General features: G+C 42.7%; 1 protein-coding gene across 1 annotated transcript in view; it reads left to right on the forward strand.

Moving 5' to 3' along the window:
- Positions 1–561: 561 nt before the first annotated feature.
- ptprt (protein tyrosine phosphatase receptor type T) overlaps positions 562–17172 on the forward strand; it is a 379334-nt gene continuing 362723 nt past the window's right edge. The window contains exon 1 of the mRNA XM_061728218.1: positions 562–929. Coding sequence (XP_061584202.1) covers positions 842–929 — 88 coding nt within the window. The 5' untranslated portion in view covers positions 562–841. The remainder of the gene's footprint in view (positions 930–17172) is intronic.

The raw sequence follows: 17172 nt of genomic DNA on the forward strand, positions 1-17172 counted from the left end.
TATATATATATATATATATATACATATATATATATATATATATATATATATATACACTATGAAAATGAATGAATGAGAGAATATTGCACATAAATGAGAGGAATATTGCACATGAAAGGGTGAAAGTTATTGTTATTTGGATGTCAGACATAAATGAAATTTGGAATGCTTCTCGATTTTGTGCTACAATAAATAAAATGCCATGAATAAAATAAAAAAAGATATAATAAAATAAATAAAAAATAGAAATAAAAGCAAGGCAGAGTAAAATTACATTTACAGTATCTGTATTCCTTGTTCACTTATCAAGTATGTGGAACTTCTGAATTTAAGCCGGGATAATAATAATTAATTTATCTCTGTTGCTGATATCTTAGCCTATTTCTCCTCTCAGTTTAATTATTTCCTCTTATTTGGGTTTCAAGTCTCCAACCTCCACCTCTATTTTACTTTGAAAATCCCCGCCGGAACTCCTTAGCGTGCTGATCCCCGCGTCTTTACGCGGGTGCGTGTGGCACCGGGCTCCGTGCGCTCTGCTCTCCATTCCTCTCCAACTCCGCACCACTCAGTCCGTCAGAGCGCGCCCGGGAGCGCGCAATCACACACAGGTGCGCGCACCCGAGCCCCGGAGGAGAGGAGATATTCCAGCCAAACGGCTCCAAGTTGCGTCTTTTTGCTCCAACTTGTGCGTATTTGACTCTTCGTGGCCCCCGATGCGCGGATTTTACCCCTCATCGTCCCCGTCGCAGGTCCGAACTGAGGGAAACTCTGTTCTCGGGACCAAACTGGAGTCAGTGAAGTAAAAAAAACCCGCAAAGACGCGAGACGCACCGCGGGAATCATGGATGAACGGAGTTATTTTCGCCTTTTGTCCGCAGCTTTATTCCACTTGGCTCTCTGGGGATTTACAGGAGCGCAGTTCTTCCCAGGTACCAGCTTTTTTCTGTGCTTTTCTCATTGTTATTGTGATATTTGCTGGTGGTTTTGGTCAGAGTTGGAACCTAAATGCAGCCACGGCGCATCAGTTTTTTGGCATATTTCTCGTGGCGCATGGAGAAGGTCGCGCATCCGATGGAATCTGATTTGGGTTTGATTGGTCCTGGTGGGAGTTTTGGCTCTTGAGTTTCAAACACCATGTCTGCCTCTGCGCATGTTTTTAAGTTTGGCTTGTTGGGGAAAAGTGGATGGATGTCCGTGCATGGCGAGCTGGTGCCAAACAGGTGAATTCCGCTGCGTTTTGGGACCAAACTGGCCGCTGCGCCTCTTTGGGTGGCCATTTCTGGAACAAACGAACCCCTTTTTGTTTCAGATTCGGGTTCAGGGGGGTCCTTTCAGCCCAGAAGCGGGTTTACACTCGAGTTGGAGCTCCGGAGTCAGCGCGCAGTCTCTCTGCAGCATCTCTGCGCTCCGCGGGTCCGGCCAGTGCTCCGCTGGCACTTGTTACGCGCGGCGGAGGATGGCGAGTTTGCAGGGAATCAGTCTCAGCTCATTAGATAAACGTGCCTCTTTTCCTCCTCTTTCATAATTAAAACCCACATTTTTCTCATCCTTTTTGTTTTGGTAATATTTTATTAAATAAAATACTTAATAAGTGAGAGCGGGTCCGAGCTCCGATAATGATGTGAAACTGCGTGATGTTGCGGTGGATCCTGCTGGCTCTGAGAGCGCCGTCCTCTCAGCTCTGCTCTGCTTGGTATGCATGACCTGTAAGGCTGCAGAAAGAAGCTACTTTGAAGGGAGGACTGTCTCTCCCGATCCCTGAATCGTCCCCTTCCCTTCTCTCTTCTCTGGCCCGTTTTCTGCTTTTCTGCGCTGCGGCGCCGCGGCGCGTAATAACGGCGCAGCCTAGAACAAGCTCCACAACGGCTCGCAATACCGAATAAAGTTGTTTTTATCCCTGAATTAAAACATAAACGACAGTGTATTTATATTTGTATAGCTAATTGTCTCGTGTTCGAAGTGAAAAGCAGTGAAATAACCTTCTAAAGAAGTCCTGACGCTTCACTTTTCCCCCGGTCTGTGCATGGGGAGTCTGGCAGGATTCAGTCCCACTTTTAAAATACATGAATTTACATGAATCCCACTTTGTCCTAAAAGGATTGTTTTGTATTTTTGATGGATTCTATTTTTTTTTTTACTGAGAAAAGGAGCAAGTGGACTGGGTTTGTGTTTGGAAGCTGCAGTTCGCGTCGTGGCCGCTAGAGGGCGACATCGGTGCGTCCGGTTTCTGGCCCGTAAACACACATTACTGTGTTTCTGGTGACTGTTCATCTAGAAACTACGCTCAGGAGCCCTGGTTCGAGGTGCACTGCAGTTGTTTGTTGGTTTGTTTATTTAGTGACCTTTATTTAACAAGGCAAAAGCAGTCGTGAGATCTACAATCTAATTCCAAGAGAGGGAGGCATCGGCCGAGAGCAACAACAGTGACAAAACAAGTATAACAAACACTTAAAACGTCTGTAAACAGCAAGAACATGTGAGCAAAGCCACCAGAGACGACATATATATATCCTAAGGTTTTATTTTCCAGACAAAGTTCCTACTTCTTACCTTCCGTCTGACAGTTTCGGTGGATCTCCCGCCTTCCTCAGAGTTTTTATCTGAAGACATAATGAACACAATACAACTAGAGACGACGGATGTTGAGGTCCAGGATGAAACTTAACGATCCGAGCAGCAGCTGGAAGATGCTGCATCAAGAGAGTTTCAAATGTGGTTAAATTCATAAAGTTCCGGTTGAGTTTGGGGCTGAATGTTGAAGATTGAAAAACACCTTTGCAGTTTCTTCTTTCAGAATCAAACAGCTTTTATGACTCAGCGTTATTGATGTATTGATTATCTTCCGTCTGACTTCATGACGAAGTCCTGAATTCAGGTTCCACACGTTGTCACTGACTACGTTTAAATGCATCAATAACCCTTTTCTAACCGGAATATTGGAAATTACCCTGGTTTTGCACGGCCATGTAAACACCAATAACCCCTTTGAATAACCGGAATTTGCTCATATTCTGGGTTTTAAAAACCTGAATATGAGCCCTGGGTTACTCCTTTTCTAACCCGAATATTGGGTCATGTAAACACTAACGGAATATCTCCATCAAACGGAACATGAATCTGTTTTCTGCACATGCTCTGTTCACAAGGAATCCTGGTCTTTTGAGTCCAGGAAGTTCTTATAAACACGGAGAAACCAAGACCAGGAGGAGACTAAGACTTCATCACATTGCATTTATTGTTCCAGATCTTCAATTCTTTTCTCCATATCATGGATTTTCAGATCCTTTTCCTTGATTATTGATTAGAGATTTTTCACCTCGTTCATCAGTTCAATGAGTTTGCTCTGTTGTTTGGAGTCTGTTGTTTGGGGTCTGTTGTTTGCAGACGTTACTTAACTCTTCACTCATGAGCGACAGTGATCTCCTGATTTCTTCCATTTCCTCATCCATCACATTCAGTTTGCTTGATTTTGGTGGCATTTCCCCGATTAGTGGCAGTAATTTTTTTAAGTAATTGGAGGTCGATTTCGCCGGTTAATTTCTTCTGCGTCTCCGGTCTCTCTCTCCATTCCCAATGGAATGAAGGTTTGAACATTTCTGCATTTGTAGACGGTAGAAAGCCAGATTTACAAGTAGGTGAGAGAAAAGTTCCGCAAAGCAGGATTTGTTATGAACGTCAGACCAGATCAAGCTCCGCTGGAAGACGCTGGAAAAGGCTGTTGATTATCCTCCGTGCTGCTGTTGTTATTGTTGTTGATGTGGATTTGGATACAGGAAGAAGAAGCAGAAATTATGGGAATTGTGTCATGACGTTCTCCGTGCGTCGCTGGTTTGATCCAGATATTCTAATGATTAATTACCATGTAAACAGGGATAACCCTGTTAGCTCACGCATGGAAACACATTATTCCCAATGTTTCAGTAACCGGAATATTGACCTTGAATTGAGTTGAGTTGAGTTGAGTTATACTTAAAGTCCACTAGGGAAATTTGTTTTAGGCATCAAATACATGCATAGCGTATAAAAACACATACAATCAACACATACAGACAGAACAGATATCAGACTCAATACCACAATAAAATTACTGTATTTTCCGCACTATAAGGCGCACCCAAAAGCCTTTAATTTTCTCAAAAACCGGCAGTGCGCCTTATATATGATCATTACGGTCATGTCTGTTACTGTAGTCAGGGGGATTGTGGGTAATGTAGTCAGGGGGATTGTGGGTAATGTAGTCAGGGGGATTGTGGGTAATGTAGTCAGGGGGATTGTGGGTAATGTAGTCAGGGGGATTGTGGGTAATGTAGTCAGGGGGATTGTGGGTAATGTAGTTGGTGTTGCAGAAGTAACGACGCTAAAGTAACAGACGTTAAAGACAACAGCAGCAACGCTGACTCACACAATGGAGACTTTGACGAGACGGAGCAAAGCTGGTTTTTATTTTGTTAATAAAGTTTGACATACGGTACTTTTCTTCTTCTTTTTTTTTTTTTTTTGCATTTGCTGTAGGATTTTGTAGCATTTCCTGTAGCTCCATCAGGTAGATACGTAACTCAACCCCAGCCCCTAAAGTACGGTATTTTACCAGATATTTAGTGCGCCTTATAATGCGGTGCGCCTTATAGTGCGGAAAATACGGTAATAAGAATCCAAGCAGCAGTGAAGGACGTTGCACATTCCCATATAGGCAAAAACTGCATCTATCCCGGAACCTCATTTCATTATTGGTACAGTATGAAAAAAAGCAAGAACAAAGAATAAAAACAAGCTTTTTCCTCGTTTCCCCATTAGCAGCATGGTAGTAAAGATATAAAAACAAGGACTGACTACTACTGGATCAGTCAGCAGCTTAGTTACCTTAACCTCAATGTTGACTGCATGGAAACGTAGTCACTCAGACTTATTTACGTGAACTGATCCTTTAAAGATGCTTCATTTCTGGTGCCGTTTTACCGTTTCCAGTTCAACAAGGCTGCCTTTAACGCCGTGTGTGTGTGTGAGTGTGTGTGTGTGTGTGTGTGTGTGTGTGTGTGTGTGTGTGTGTGTGTGTGTGTGTGTGTGTGTGTGTGTGTGTGTGTGTGTGTGCGTGTGTGTGTGTGTTTGCTGCAGCTGGGCTGCTGATCCGCTCAGTGACCACTAATTGTGGAGCCTCCGCTCGGATCTGGAGGTGACGAGCGCTGGAGCGTTGCAGCTTTCAGGGAGACGGATGTTCCAGGCGTGTTCAGCCTGATGGGAGAGAAAGAGAGAGAGGGATGGAGGGATGGAGGGAAAGATGGAGGGAGAGACGAGGCGTTGACAGGACGAGCAGAAGTCTTCAGGTTGATCAAATCACCTCCCTCCAGTCGTCCAATCACACGAGCTCTTATATGATTAACCGCGGCTCCAAACACAACCATGCACTGCAGAAAATCACAATCTTACCAGGAATATTTGTCTTATTTCTAGTTAAAATGTCTCATTTTTAGTCAAAAAATCTCATTACACTTAAAACAAGAGTCATTACCAGAAAAATTACTTGTTATTTGACAATTTTCACCTGTTTCAAGTCAATTTTCACTTGAAATAAGTAGAAAAATCTGCCAATGGAACAAGATTTATCTTCTTATTACAAGCAAAAAAATCTTGTTCCACTGGCAGATTTTTCTACTTATTTCAAGTGAAAATCTACTTAAAACAGGTGGAATTTTTTTTTTTCCAGTGATGAGTCTTGTTTTAAGTGTAATGAGATTTTTTTTGACTAAAAATAAGACAAATATTCTTGGTAAGATTTTGAGTTTTTGCAGTTTGTAAACAAGAAAAAAGAGGGAAGATGGAAAGGTGAGGAGAGGAGGGCAATTCTTCTGAGAAAAGACTAAAAAATGAGAAATATTTCAGTAAAATGACCAAAAAACTGGAAAAAGAAGAAGAGAATAAGAGTGGAGTGATAGATGAGGGTGGAAGAGGAGGAAAAGAAAGGAGGAAAGATGAGCAAAAACACAAAGATAGAGGGAATAAGAGGAAAATAAAGGAGGTTCTGTCGCTCATCAACGCTGCTGACGGGATGGGCAGAAGGAGAAAGAGAGAGAGAAGAGAGGGATGAGTTGATGGAGGAAGGGATGGTGGGAGGTCTGGAGAAGGAGAGAGAGAGACTGTAAGTTGATTATGTCTCTCGGCCATCGAGCGTCAGTTTCCAGTTTCCTGTTCTCCGTCTGAGAGAGAGGGATCAGTCTGTCACCACACGGTGTGTGTGTGTGTGTGTGTGTGTGTGTGTGTGTGTGTGTGTGTGTGTGTGTGTGTGTGTGTGTGTGTGTGTGTGTGTGTGTGTGAGACAGACAATCAAATACTGAGTGATTTCAGCTGGAAGTAAAAAAAGTGGAGGAAAAAAAAGAAACTGAGGATCCACCGTCTGCAGAGAGAGAGAATGTTTGTGCACAAGTGTCTTTATTTGTGTACAAGTGTGTGTGTGTGTGTGTGTGTACAAGTGTGTGTGTTTGTTTGTGAGGAGCTCGTTCCCCCGCAGGACTGTGTGATGCTTGTTGTTTAGGAAAGAGAGGATCGTCTTGTTTGGTTCCTCTGATACCGACAGGAACAGGAAGAGGGAGAGGAAGAGGAAGAGGAAGAGAAACAGGAAGAGAAACAGAAAAAGGAAGAGGGAGAGGAAGAGGAACAGGGAGAGGAAGAGAAACTGGAAGAGGGAGAGAGGAAGGAAGAGGAACTGGAAGTGAAAGAGGAAGAAATCCGTTCAGCACCAGCCAGTGGAGGGGACGCCAACACCAGACTTACTCTGGATATTTATTCATTTAAATAGTGAGTTAAAACACAAGCAGATGCTATCTGAACTGTGAACTCGTACGAGTTTAGTCAGGTGATTAAAGGGAAAGTTCCGTTTTTTACAACCTGGACCTTATTTCTGGCATTTTTTATGGTCGTATACTCACCCAGAAAAGTTTGGTGTCATTTGGAGTCCTTCGGAAGATATTAGGAGTTTTGTGCGAGCCGCTTCTCCTTATAACGGTAGTGAACGGGGCACAGCGGGACACAGACGATGCAGCGTCTAAATAACACATTATTGCCGCGAAACTCTTCATTTCTTTTATGAATCACTAGATCTGCTTCCAGGACCTGTTGTCTTCATCCGAGGCTGTGTGTGTAACAAATAAATCAGTTTGTAAACAAGACCTCTGAACTCATGACGTCATCTCTGTGCGCGCATCGCAGACACAGCTCTGTGTACAGCTGGAGTTCTACTGTTAGTTTACTGTTAGTTATTTGAAACATGTCTGAATATTTGTCAAATATGAGGTTGTGGACGACGACTTTGAATATGATGGACGTCCTTACCGTTACCTTACCGAGTATACGGCTGAAGAGCTCACTGAACGGAGGACAGAGTGGCTGCAGGTCCGGCTGCAGGTCAGGTCCGGCTGCAGGTCCGGCTGCAGGTCCGGCTGCAGGTCCGGCTGCAGGTCCGGCTGCAGGTCCAGGTCCGACTGCAGGTCCGGCTGCAGATCCAGCTGCAGGTCCGGCTGCAGGTCCGGCTGCAGGTCCGGCTGCAGGTCCGGCTGCAGGTCCGACTGCAGGTCCGGCTGCAGGTCCAGGTCCGACTGCAGGTCCGGCTGCAGGTCCAGGTCCGACTGCAGGTCCGGCTGCAGATCCAGCTGCAGGTCAGGTCCGGCTGCAGGTCCAGGTCCGACTGCAGGTCCGGCTGCAGGTCCAGGTCCGACTGCAGGTCCGGCTGCAGATCCAGCTGCAGGTCCGGCTGCAGATCCGGCTGCAGGTCAGGTCCGGCTGCAGGTCCGGCTGCAGGTCCGACTGCAGATCCGGCTGCAGATCCAACTGCAGGTCTGGCTGCAGGTCCGGCTGCAGGTCCGACTGCAGATCCAACTGCAGGTCCGACTGCAGGTCTGGCTGCAGGTCTGGCTGCTTCGTTTCCTGCAGAGAAATCAACACGTTTTATTAAGAGAAAAAGAAAAGTAAAATCTGCTTTAGTGTTTCATTGCAGCAGAAATCATCACCAACCCTTTTGTCATCCAGACAGACGCCTGAATAAAATATATGCCTGGTGGACACTAATGCTTTCATTAAAACCGGTTAAACCATTCATTACACTTACAGCCGTTCATTACATAAATTATATAGGGATAATTTTACAGGACTGCATTAATTATACATTAGTTATAAATGATACAAGAGTGTAACCTTAAAAGGGGAACAACGGCATCCTTAATGGGATTCAGCAGCTGCACTCAGGAACAATGTTTTTGATTTAAAGTCGGCATCAGCTGCGGTCCGAGTCCGGGATCCCCCCACAAAAAACAAATATGCCTGGAGCTGCAAAAAATGAGAAGTCTTGTATCAGCCTTAGAAGGAAGGCAACACATGCTGCATGTTTCTATATTAGTTATAACTGGGGGAAGATTTTTTTTTTATTATGCAGTTCGAGAAAAAAGTCGAAATGTTGAGAAAAAAGTCAAAATGTCGAGAAAAAAGTCAAAATTTCGAGAAAAAAGTCGAAATGTCGAGAAAAAAGTTAAAATTTCGAGAAAAAAGTCGAAATGTTGTGATTAAAAAGGAAAGGAAAAAGGAAGAAAAGAGAAAAAATGGAAAAAAGAAGAAAAAAAGGAAAAAGAAGAAAAAAAGAAAAAAAAAAAAAGAAAAATAGAAAAAAAGGAAAAAAAGGTCAAACATTTTTGAAAAAGCTCCAGGAGCCACTAGGGCGGCGCTAAAGAGCCGCATGCCGACCCCTGGCTTAGATAAACTCTGTTTGGTTTCACGGGGAGTTTATGGCAGACTGTTAGTGGAGAAGGCTGCTTGTGAAACTTTGAAGGGTTCATTTTTATTGTTGATGAATGTCATCAAACATCACGGAGACCCTCAAAGGCTCAAACGGAGGGAGATGTGTCCCGTTTCATCCTCAGATGAACAAATTAATGAATAATTGTGTTAAATAAATAAGTGCATTTCTGTTTGGTTGTGGAGGTGACCGCCTCGGTCTATAACCACATTCAGATAATATTATTGCTATTATTGTTAATATTAATGATACATTTTATTCAAAGGACTCAAGGACATCGTATATGATGTGAAAAGAAACAATAAAACGATAATATAGTTTTAAATCAGATGATGCAATTAACAGCAGAGAGAGAGAGCAGTGTGGATTTAACGAGTGGAAGTGCTATTTGTGTGGAAATGTGCAGGGTTCTGTGACATCACAGATCCAGATCAGAGTAAAATCATCCAGCCTCAACATCTTAATTTCCAACCTATTTCCCATGATGCCACATGTTTTGTATCTATGAAGTGGCGGCAGGCCAGCACGCAGCTCCCGAGGCTCCGGCCTGCAAACATGCACAAAAGAGAAAAAAGAGAAAAAAGGGGGGGGCAGCACAAGAAACTACAGGAGCGATGGACAAAAACGATAGCTATGAGATACTTATAATAAATAAAAATGGTAATGGAGAAGAGAGGAAGGGAAGAGGAGAGGAGAAGAAGGGTGAGAGGCACCGCCCAGTGGATCATGTCGGTGCCCCCTGCAGCATAGGCCTATAGCAGCATATCTACCACCAAGCTATATTTGAGACTAACTATTATAGTCTTGTTCTATAGCTGCAACTATGTCTACTGACTCTAACACACTAGAGTTTACACTACCTAGAGATTTACCAACACCAGCTAGAGGTTTACTAAACACTAACTATAGGCTTTACTAAACAGAAATGTTTTAAGTTTAGTTTTAAAGGTGGAGGTGGTGTCAGCCTCCTTAACCCAGATTGGAAGTTGGTTCCATAGTAATGGTGCCTAATAGCAGAACGCCCGCCCTCCAAATCTACATTTAGATACTCTAGGAACTACGAGTAAACCTGCACTCTGAGAACGGAGAGCTCTGACAGGAACATAAGGCACTATCAGGTCTTGCAAATACTGCGGAGCTAAGCCGTTTTGGGCTTTATATGCAAGTATTAAAATTTAAAATTGGATTCTGAATTTTACGGGTAGCCAATGGAGCGACGCTAACACTGGAGAGACGTGGTCTCTCCTGCTGATTCCTGTCAGTACTCGTGCTGCTGCATTTTGGATCAGCTGGAGCCTATTCAGCAAATTACTTGGACATCCTGCTAACAACACATTACAGTAATCCAGTCTAGAAGATACAAACGCATGAACTAGTTTTTCTGCATCACTCTGAGAGAGGATTTTCCTAATCTTTGCAATATTACGGAGATGGAAAAACGCTATTTTACAAACCTGATTAACATATGGTTTAAACGACAAATCCTGATCGAAAACCATACCAAGGTTTCTCACAGTTGTACTGGAAGCCATCGCAACACCATCTAATCCCTTCCTAAAATGCTCTGGTGCAAGAATGATAACCTCTGTTTTATCTGAATTTAGAAGCAAGAAATTTCCAGACATCCAGTCCTTGATGTCCTTGAAAAAAAACTGTAGACCTCTAAGGTTTGTTTAACTCACATTCGTACACCTTCGCTCTGATCCTCGTCTGTGGGTCCATCAGTTACAGATGCAGGGGGTTTGCTGGTCCTCCCAAGGTTATGGATAGATGAGGGTTAGGGGAGGAATCCTGATGCTAATATGTTATTGAACTAGAGGCCAGTCAGGCTGCTGGAGGACAGAAGTGATGTGATTGGAGGAGGAGGAGGTTTTAATGATTCAAGCAGCAAAGGTTTGAGCCGGTGGAGGTTTATTAGGGGGGTTGAGAGCTGGACCGGTTAGGAAGCAGTTGCAGTGATGAAAGTGTGACCAGACTGCACTTGGGTTGGCTAGTGGAGGCCAACCCAAGTTGGACCATTATTGATGGGAAAACTGTTCAGTTTTGAGCAGATGTATCTAGTAGGGATGGGCGGTATTTTAACGTTCACGATTTACCGTCAAAAAAATTCCCCACGGTAAGAATTTGTCATCTTGCGGTAAAAATGATAAATTCCCGTTGATGACATTTTTGTATTGGTATTTTTTTATCGTCATTTTTATCGTTATCGGGATAAATGCCAGAAATTATCGTGATACATTTTTTAGTCCATACCGCCCATCCCTAGTATCTAGTGAGTACGACCTCAGCCTCACAAGTGTTGTTGTTGAACCTTCCAGGAGCCTCATCTTCATGTAGGCGGGTGTAATATTAGACGTCTGCTTGGTTTAGAGTTTCGTCTGATTATCATCTGCAAAGTGATGCAATTGCATCTTAAAATTACAGAAAATGTGGCCCCCGGGAAATAAACGGACATGAACAATAAGTGAAAAGTAAAACTTAAACTTCTGTTGATCACAAGATACTTTTGCATCTTGGTCTGTGCCAGTCGACTCATGCTGAGATGTTTCAGCTTTTACGAAGAGCCATGCTTCCTACTTTGGTGCAAAGTGGCTAAAAATAAGCCGCAAACATATGTGAAGGCTCACCGTGGCTCCTAGCGGGTTATGTGAGGGCGGGCTGGCCAACTCGCAGCCAGCTGGAGCAATTAGACGGCTCTGGAGACGAGAGATCGGGCTACAAATGGCAGAGCAGACCTGAGACCATCCAGCCCTGATGGAGCTGATTAGGATATCGGAGGTTTGAAATCTAAACTTCCTCTCCGCTAATTAAAATAAGTTCTGATTAACGCGCGAGGTCTTAACGAAGCTTAAGAAGGTTCTGCTGCAATTAATTTATTTCCTGTAATGCAAATAAAACAACAAAAATGTCATACATTCTGGATTCATTACAAATCAACTGAAATATTGCAAGCCTTTTATTATTTTAATATTGCTAATTATGGTTTACAGTTTAAGATTAAGATTCCCGGAATATTCAAATTTTTTGAGATAGGATATTTGAGTTTTCTTAAGCTGTAAACCATAATCAGCAATATTAAAATAATAAAAGGCTTGCAATATTTCAGTTGATTTGTAATGAATCCAGAATGTATGACATTTTTGCATTACAGAAAATAAAGGACTTTATCACAATATTCTAATTTTCTGAGACAGTCTTGTATTTTTCATCTTTCTCGTGTTTATTATCATTTGCCACATAATTAAAGCGACATACTAAATTTAAGAAAAAATTACTAATTATCCGATTAGTCGACTAATCGTTTCAATAGTCGGTGACTAGTCGACTATTAAAATAGTCGTTAGTTGCAGCCCTACTGCGATTAATCCACATTATGTAATAAATGATAGGCGAGCGAGCGACTGAGGGGCAGGAAGGAAGGAAGGAAGGAAAGAAGGAAGGAAGGGAGGAAATAAGGAAGGAAGAAAGGAAGGAAGGAATGAGGAAGGAAAGAAGGAAGGAAGGAAGGAAATAAGGAAGGAAGGAATGAAAGAAGGAAGGAAGTAAGGAAGAAAGGAAGGAAATAAGGGAGGAATGAAGGAAGGAAGGAAGGAAAGAAGAAAGGAAGGAAGGAAATAAGGAAGGAAAGAAGAAAGGAAGGAAGGAAAGAAGAAAGGAAGGAAGGAAATAAGGAAGGAAAGAAGAAAGGAAGGAAGGAAATAAGGAAGGCAAGAAGAAAGGAAGGAAGGAAATAAGGAAGGAAGGAAGGACATAAGGAAGGAAGGAAAGAAAGACAGAAAGAAAGAAAGAAAGAAAGAAAGAAAGAAAGAAAGAAAGAAAGAAAGAAAGAAAGAAAGAAAGAAAGAAAGAAAGAAAGAAGGATAAATTCCCGTTGATACGTGTTTGTGTAACAAACATGGAGGATCTGAGTCATTCCAGTTTTGCAGTACAGATGTAACTCATTTAATAGTTTTTTATTAATTCAATGTAATTGGTGTAGTAGTATTATTTTAGAGCAGTGATTTGGCTCCAAAGACTGAATGTGGTGATAGATTTATAGTTACAAAGGTGGAGTTGAATTGGTATTTTTTTATCGTCATTTTTATGGTTATCGGGATAAATGTCGGGCTACAAATGGTAGAGCAGACCTGAGACCGATCCAGCCCTGATTGAGCTGATTAGAATATCGGAGGTGTGAAATCTAAACTTCCTCTCCGCTAATTAAAATAAGTTCTGATTAACGCCAGAGGTCTTAACGAAGCTTAAGAAGGTTCTGCTGCGATTAATCCACATTATGTAATAAATGATAGGCGAGCGAGCGACGGAGGGGCCGCTCAGTCGGCCGAATCAACAGAATATAGGAGGAGAAATGAGACAAATAAGTGCGGCTAGCTGTGGAAATGTAATAAAGACAATTACGGGACGCGACTGGAGGAAAGAGAGAGGGAGGAAGGAAATATATTAGATGGTATTAGAGCATCCCACTTTATTCTCCCAGTGACTGCATGTGATTCATGTCAGACTGTGTGGGAGGTCTTTCCCACACGATGGATATGAAGCTCCAACTTCACAATATGACAAAAGGGCCGTTATATTGTAATTCCACTTTATTACAAGTTGGGACTTTATCTGTTTTGGCAGTAATGTCTGTCATTTGTATCGCTGCTCTTTATAGCGTTGAAGAGCTGGAGCAGGAAATGAAAGGAGGGAGATTCCCCGAGATGTAAGGACTGGAGTTAAACTCTGCGTGTCCGTCGGCAGATTTACAGGACGAGTTACGACGATTCCCACCTCACTGGTGTGAGATTTAAGTCCTCAACGCATCCTGCTGCTCTAATTGTCTGACGGTTAACGCTTCACGTACCACCAGACTCGCTCACGGCCTCGTTACTATGGTGACGATGGTCTTCCGTCGGCTTCCAAGGTCCCTGAATGTTTCGTTTAGTCCAGGGGTCGGAAACCCAACATGTTTTAGAGCCATATTGGACCAAAAACACAAAAAACAAATATGTCTGGAGCCGCAAAAAATGAAAAGTCCTGTATCAGCCTTAGAATGAAGACAACACATGCTGCATGTATCTATATTAGTTAGAACTGGGGGATTTTTTTTTCATTATATACTTCGAGAAAAAAGTCGAAATGCTGAGAAAAAAGTCGAATTGTTGAGAAAAAAAGTCAAAATATCGAGAAAAAAGTCGAAATGTCGAGAAAGAAAGAAAAGAAGAAAAAGGAAAAAAGGAAAAAAAGAAGAAAAAAAGAAAAAAAAGAAGAAAAAAAGGAAAAAAAAGGTCAAACATTTTTGAAAAAGCTCCAGGAGCCACTAGGGCGGCGCTAAAGAGCCGCATGCGGCTTTAGAGACAGACTTAGCCTTCATCTTGTCCACAAACTACGATGCTTACATCTGTCTTTTATGGAAACCCTACCTTTTACTGGAATGCTCCAAAATCAGATTTAGACCCCGTCCACACGTAGCCGGGTATTTTTAAAAACGAATATTTCCCCCCTCCGTTTATAAAAAAAATTGCATCCACATTACATCGTTTTAAAAAAAAAACCCTTCCACACATAACCGAAGATCTGCGTTTTCGACCACATTCATAAGCATTCTAACCTGTAGATCATCTGGTCTTCCGGGGAAGCTGCACCTCCGCGGGGGCTCGGCGGGGGCCCTGCGGCTCCGGGGCTCCGCGGCTCCGCGGCTCCGCGGCTCCGCGGCTCCGGGGCTCCGCGGGCCCTACGCCGTAGGGTGCGCGTCGCCGCGTACCTTACGGCGTAGCGTCTGCGTCAGTGTAACGCAGTAAACGGCTGTCCAGAGCAGAGACCATTTATTTAATAAATAGCTTGGAGAACAGATGCTGGATCATCTGTAGTAAACAAAAGTCGCACGTCAGAGCAGATTTGTTGTTGTTTTGGCGCATAATGTGACGTTCGAAAACGCAAAACTCCGGTTGTGTCCGTCTACACGCATCTACATAAACGGAGTTTTCAAAAATCTTCACTTTGCCCGGAGTTTTTTTAAACCTTCGTTTATTTGCGTTTTCGTGTGGATGACAGGTCCAAACGTAGGAAAATATCTCCGGTTTAGCAGATATCCGCAGATATCCGGCTACGTGTGGACGGGGTCTAAGGGATGGGAATTGATAAGACTTTTACGATTCCAATTCCATTTTCGATTCTACTTAACGATTCGGTTCTTTATCGTTTCCCTTATCGATTCTCATTTGGAAAAAAAGGACAACAATGAAGCAAATGGCGTTAATATGATAGGCAGCGTTCGTTAGTGAATTAGTTACCAGTAATATTATTAGCTAAGGACGTTGCTGCTGCTGCTGGGTTGAGAATTACATACGTTAGTCGGGCGCAGATCAAAAACGCAACATTCATTGATTGTTATTGCTGCCGTGTGCACAAATGTTTTTGCATGTTGATAGTATTTCCTCCCATTGATGAAATATTCACTTAGCAAGTATTTCAAGTTAACCTGTTGTCTCTTTTTTACTGAAATGTAACCAGACTATTGAGCGTTTGTATTGCTTAGGCGTAGGAATGGGCAATATTTTACCGTTCACGATAAACCGTCAATAAAATTCCCCACGATAAGAATTTGTCATCTTGCGGTAAAAACGATAAATTCCCGTTGATGAAGTTTTTGTGTAAAGCTGATTTATGGTTCTGTGTTAAATCCACGCACAACGTACGTGAAGGAAGGAAGGAAGGAAGGAAGGAAGGAAGGAAGGAAGGAAGGAAGGAAGGAAGGAAGGAAGGAAGGAAGGAAGGAAGGAAGGAAGGAGAGAGCAGGTGGAAAGAAGGAAGGAAGGGGAAAAAAGAAGGAAGGAAGGAAGGAAGGAAGGAAGGAAGGAAGGAAGGAAGGAAGGAAGGAAGGAAGGAAGGAAGGAAAGGGGAGAAGGAAGGGAGAAAAGAGGAAGGGAAGAAGGAAGGAAGGGAAAAAAGAAGGAAGGAAGGAAATGAGCCAGAAAGAAAGAAAGAAAGAAAGAAAGAAAGAAAGAAAGAAAGAAAGAAAGAAGGATAAATTCCCGTTGATACGTTTTTGTGTAACAAACATGGCGGATCTGAGAGCGAGATAGATTTGAAAAGATGGAGTTGAATTGGTATTTTTTTTATCGTCATTTTTATCGTTATCGGGATAAATGCCAGAAATTATCGTGATTCCTTTTTTTAGTCCATACCACCCATCCCTACTTGGGCGCCATGTTTACTATGGACTACTGGTTTACGCAACGTGTGTAATGACATCGTTCGTTCCCACTGGAATCGAAAAGGGGATTCCAAAGCATTGAAACACTGGGAAATAGTTCCGAACAAGAACCGGTTCTCGATACCCGTCCTTAATCAGACGACATTCCCAGCTTGAGATGTTGCTGTCGTTTCAAGTAATGGCTCCTCACATGAGGCTGGTGTTCTTGGCCTGTACAAGACGAGGCAAACGAGTTCACACGAGTGGACAGAAAAGGGAATTATGTAGGGAGCAGTGGTCGAAAGATGGGGAGACTTAAAACGAGCAGAGACATCCAAGGCAAAGGAACTGTGAGAAGAGACGAAGACGCCGGGGATGAAAGAGACAGAAAAATTAATTATAGGAGTATGTAAAGTCATAAAAGCAGGACTGAGCTAAGACTGACGGAGGTTTAAACTGAGTGAGAGTTTGAAGAAAAAGGCAGATGAGAGCAAACATCGCCACATTTTCTTGGCTCTTTGGTTTCCTCAAACACCCGGAGGTTTCCGTCCCCTCGTCTGTTTACTCCGTCGTAATCCGGCATCTGCTCTCCTTCATTCACCACTTACTTTTTAAAAGTCTCTCATCTCGCCATCTTGACGTGTACTTTCAGTCAATCTGCCGCCTTCGTGTCCCAGTTATTCTGTCAATACATCCATCATTTTATTCATTTACGCTCCAGTTATTATTCTTTATAACGTCGGTAATCATCCGTCTGTCGGACCGGGAGATAAAACACCGGCCTGTGTTTTATACGAAGGTATTTAGCGGCGACCTGTCCGGGTCTACAGCAGGATCGATTGGATCGATTCAAATGTCAAGAATCGATTCGATTCCGATTCTTAAGATTCAAATTCGATTATCAAGATTTGATTTGATTCCAATCTCGATTTGGGTTAGTGTTATTAAAACTGTTTTTTGAGCTGTAACCTGAATTATGGCTGTTTAGTTCTACAACATATTAATACTAGTATTATATTGAGATTCAACAGCAAGGTTTGCAGATAATGATGCTGTAAGGACCAATCAGCTCCCAGAATGCTGATAGAACTGAAACAGAAACATCATGGGTCAGAATTACCAAACAGATCCAGGGAAGCAAACAGAGATTTGGCCGTATGAAATCAGTTTTATTTTTTCCCACATTCCATTTACATTTTTTACATTTTCGGTGTATTTCGGT

Source organism: Cololabis saira, chromosome 8 (assembly GCF_033807715.1).
Source record: "Cololabis saira isolate AMF1-May2022 chromosome 8, fColSai1.1, whole genome shotgun sequence".
Classification (NCBI taxonomy): Eukaryota; Metazoa; Chordata; class Actinopteri; order Beloniformes; family Belonidae; genus Cololabis; species Cololabis saira.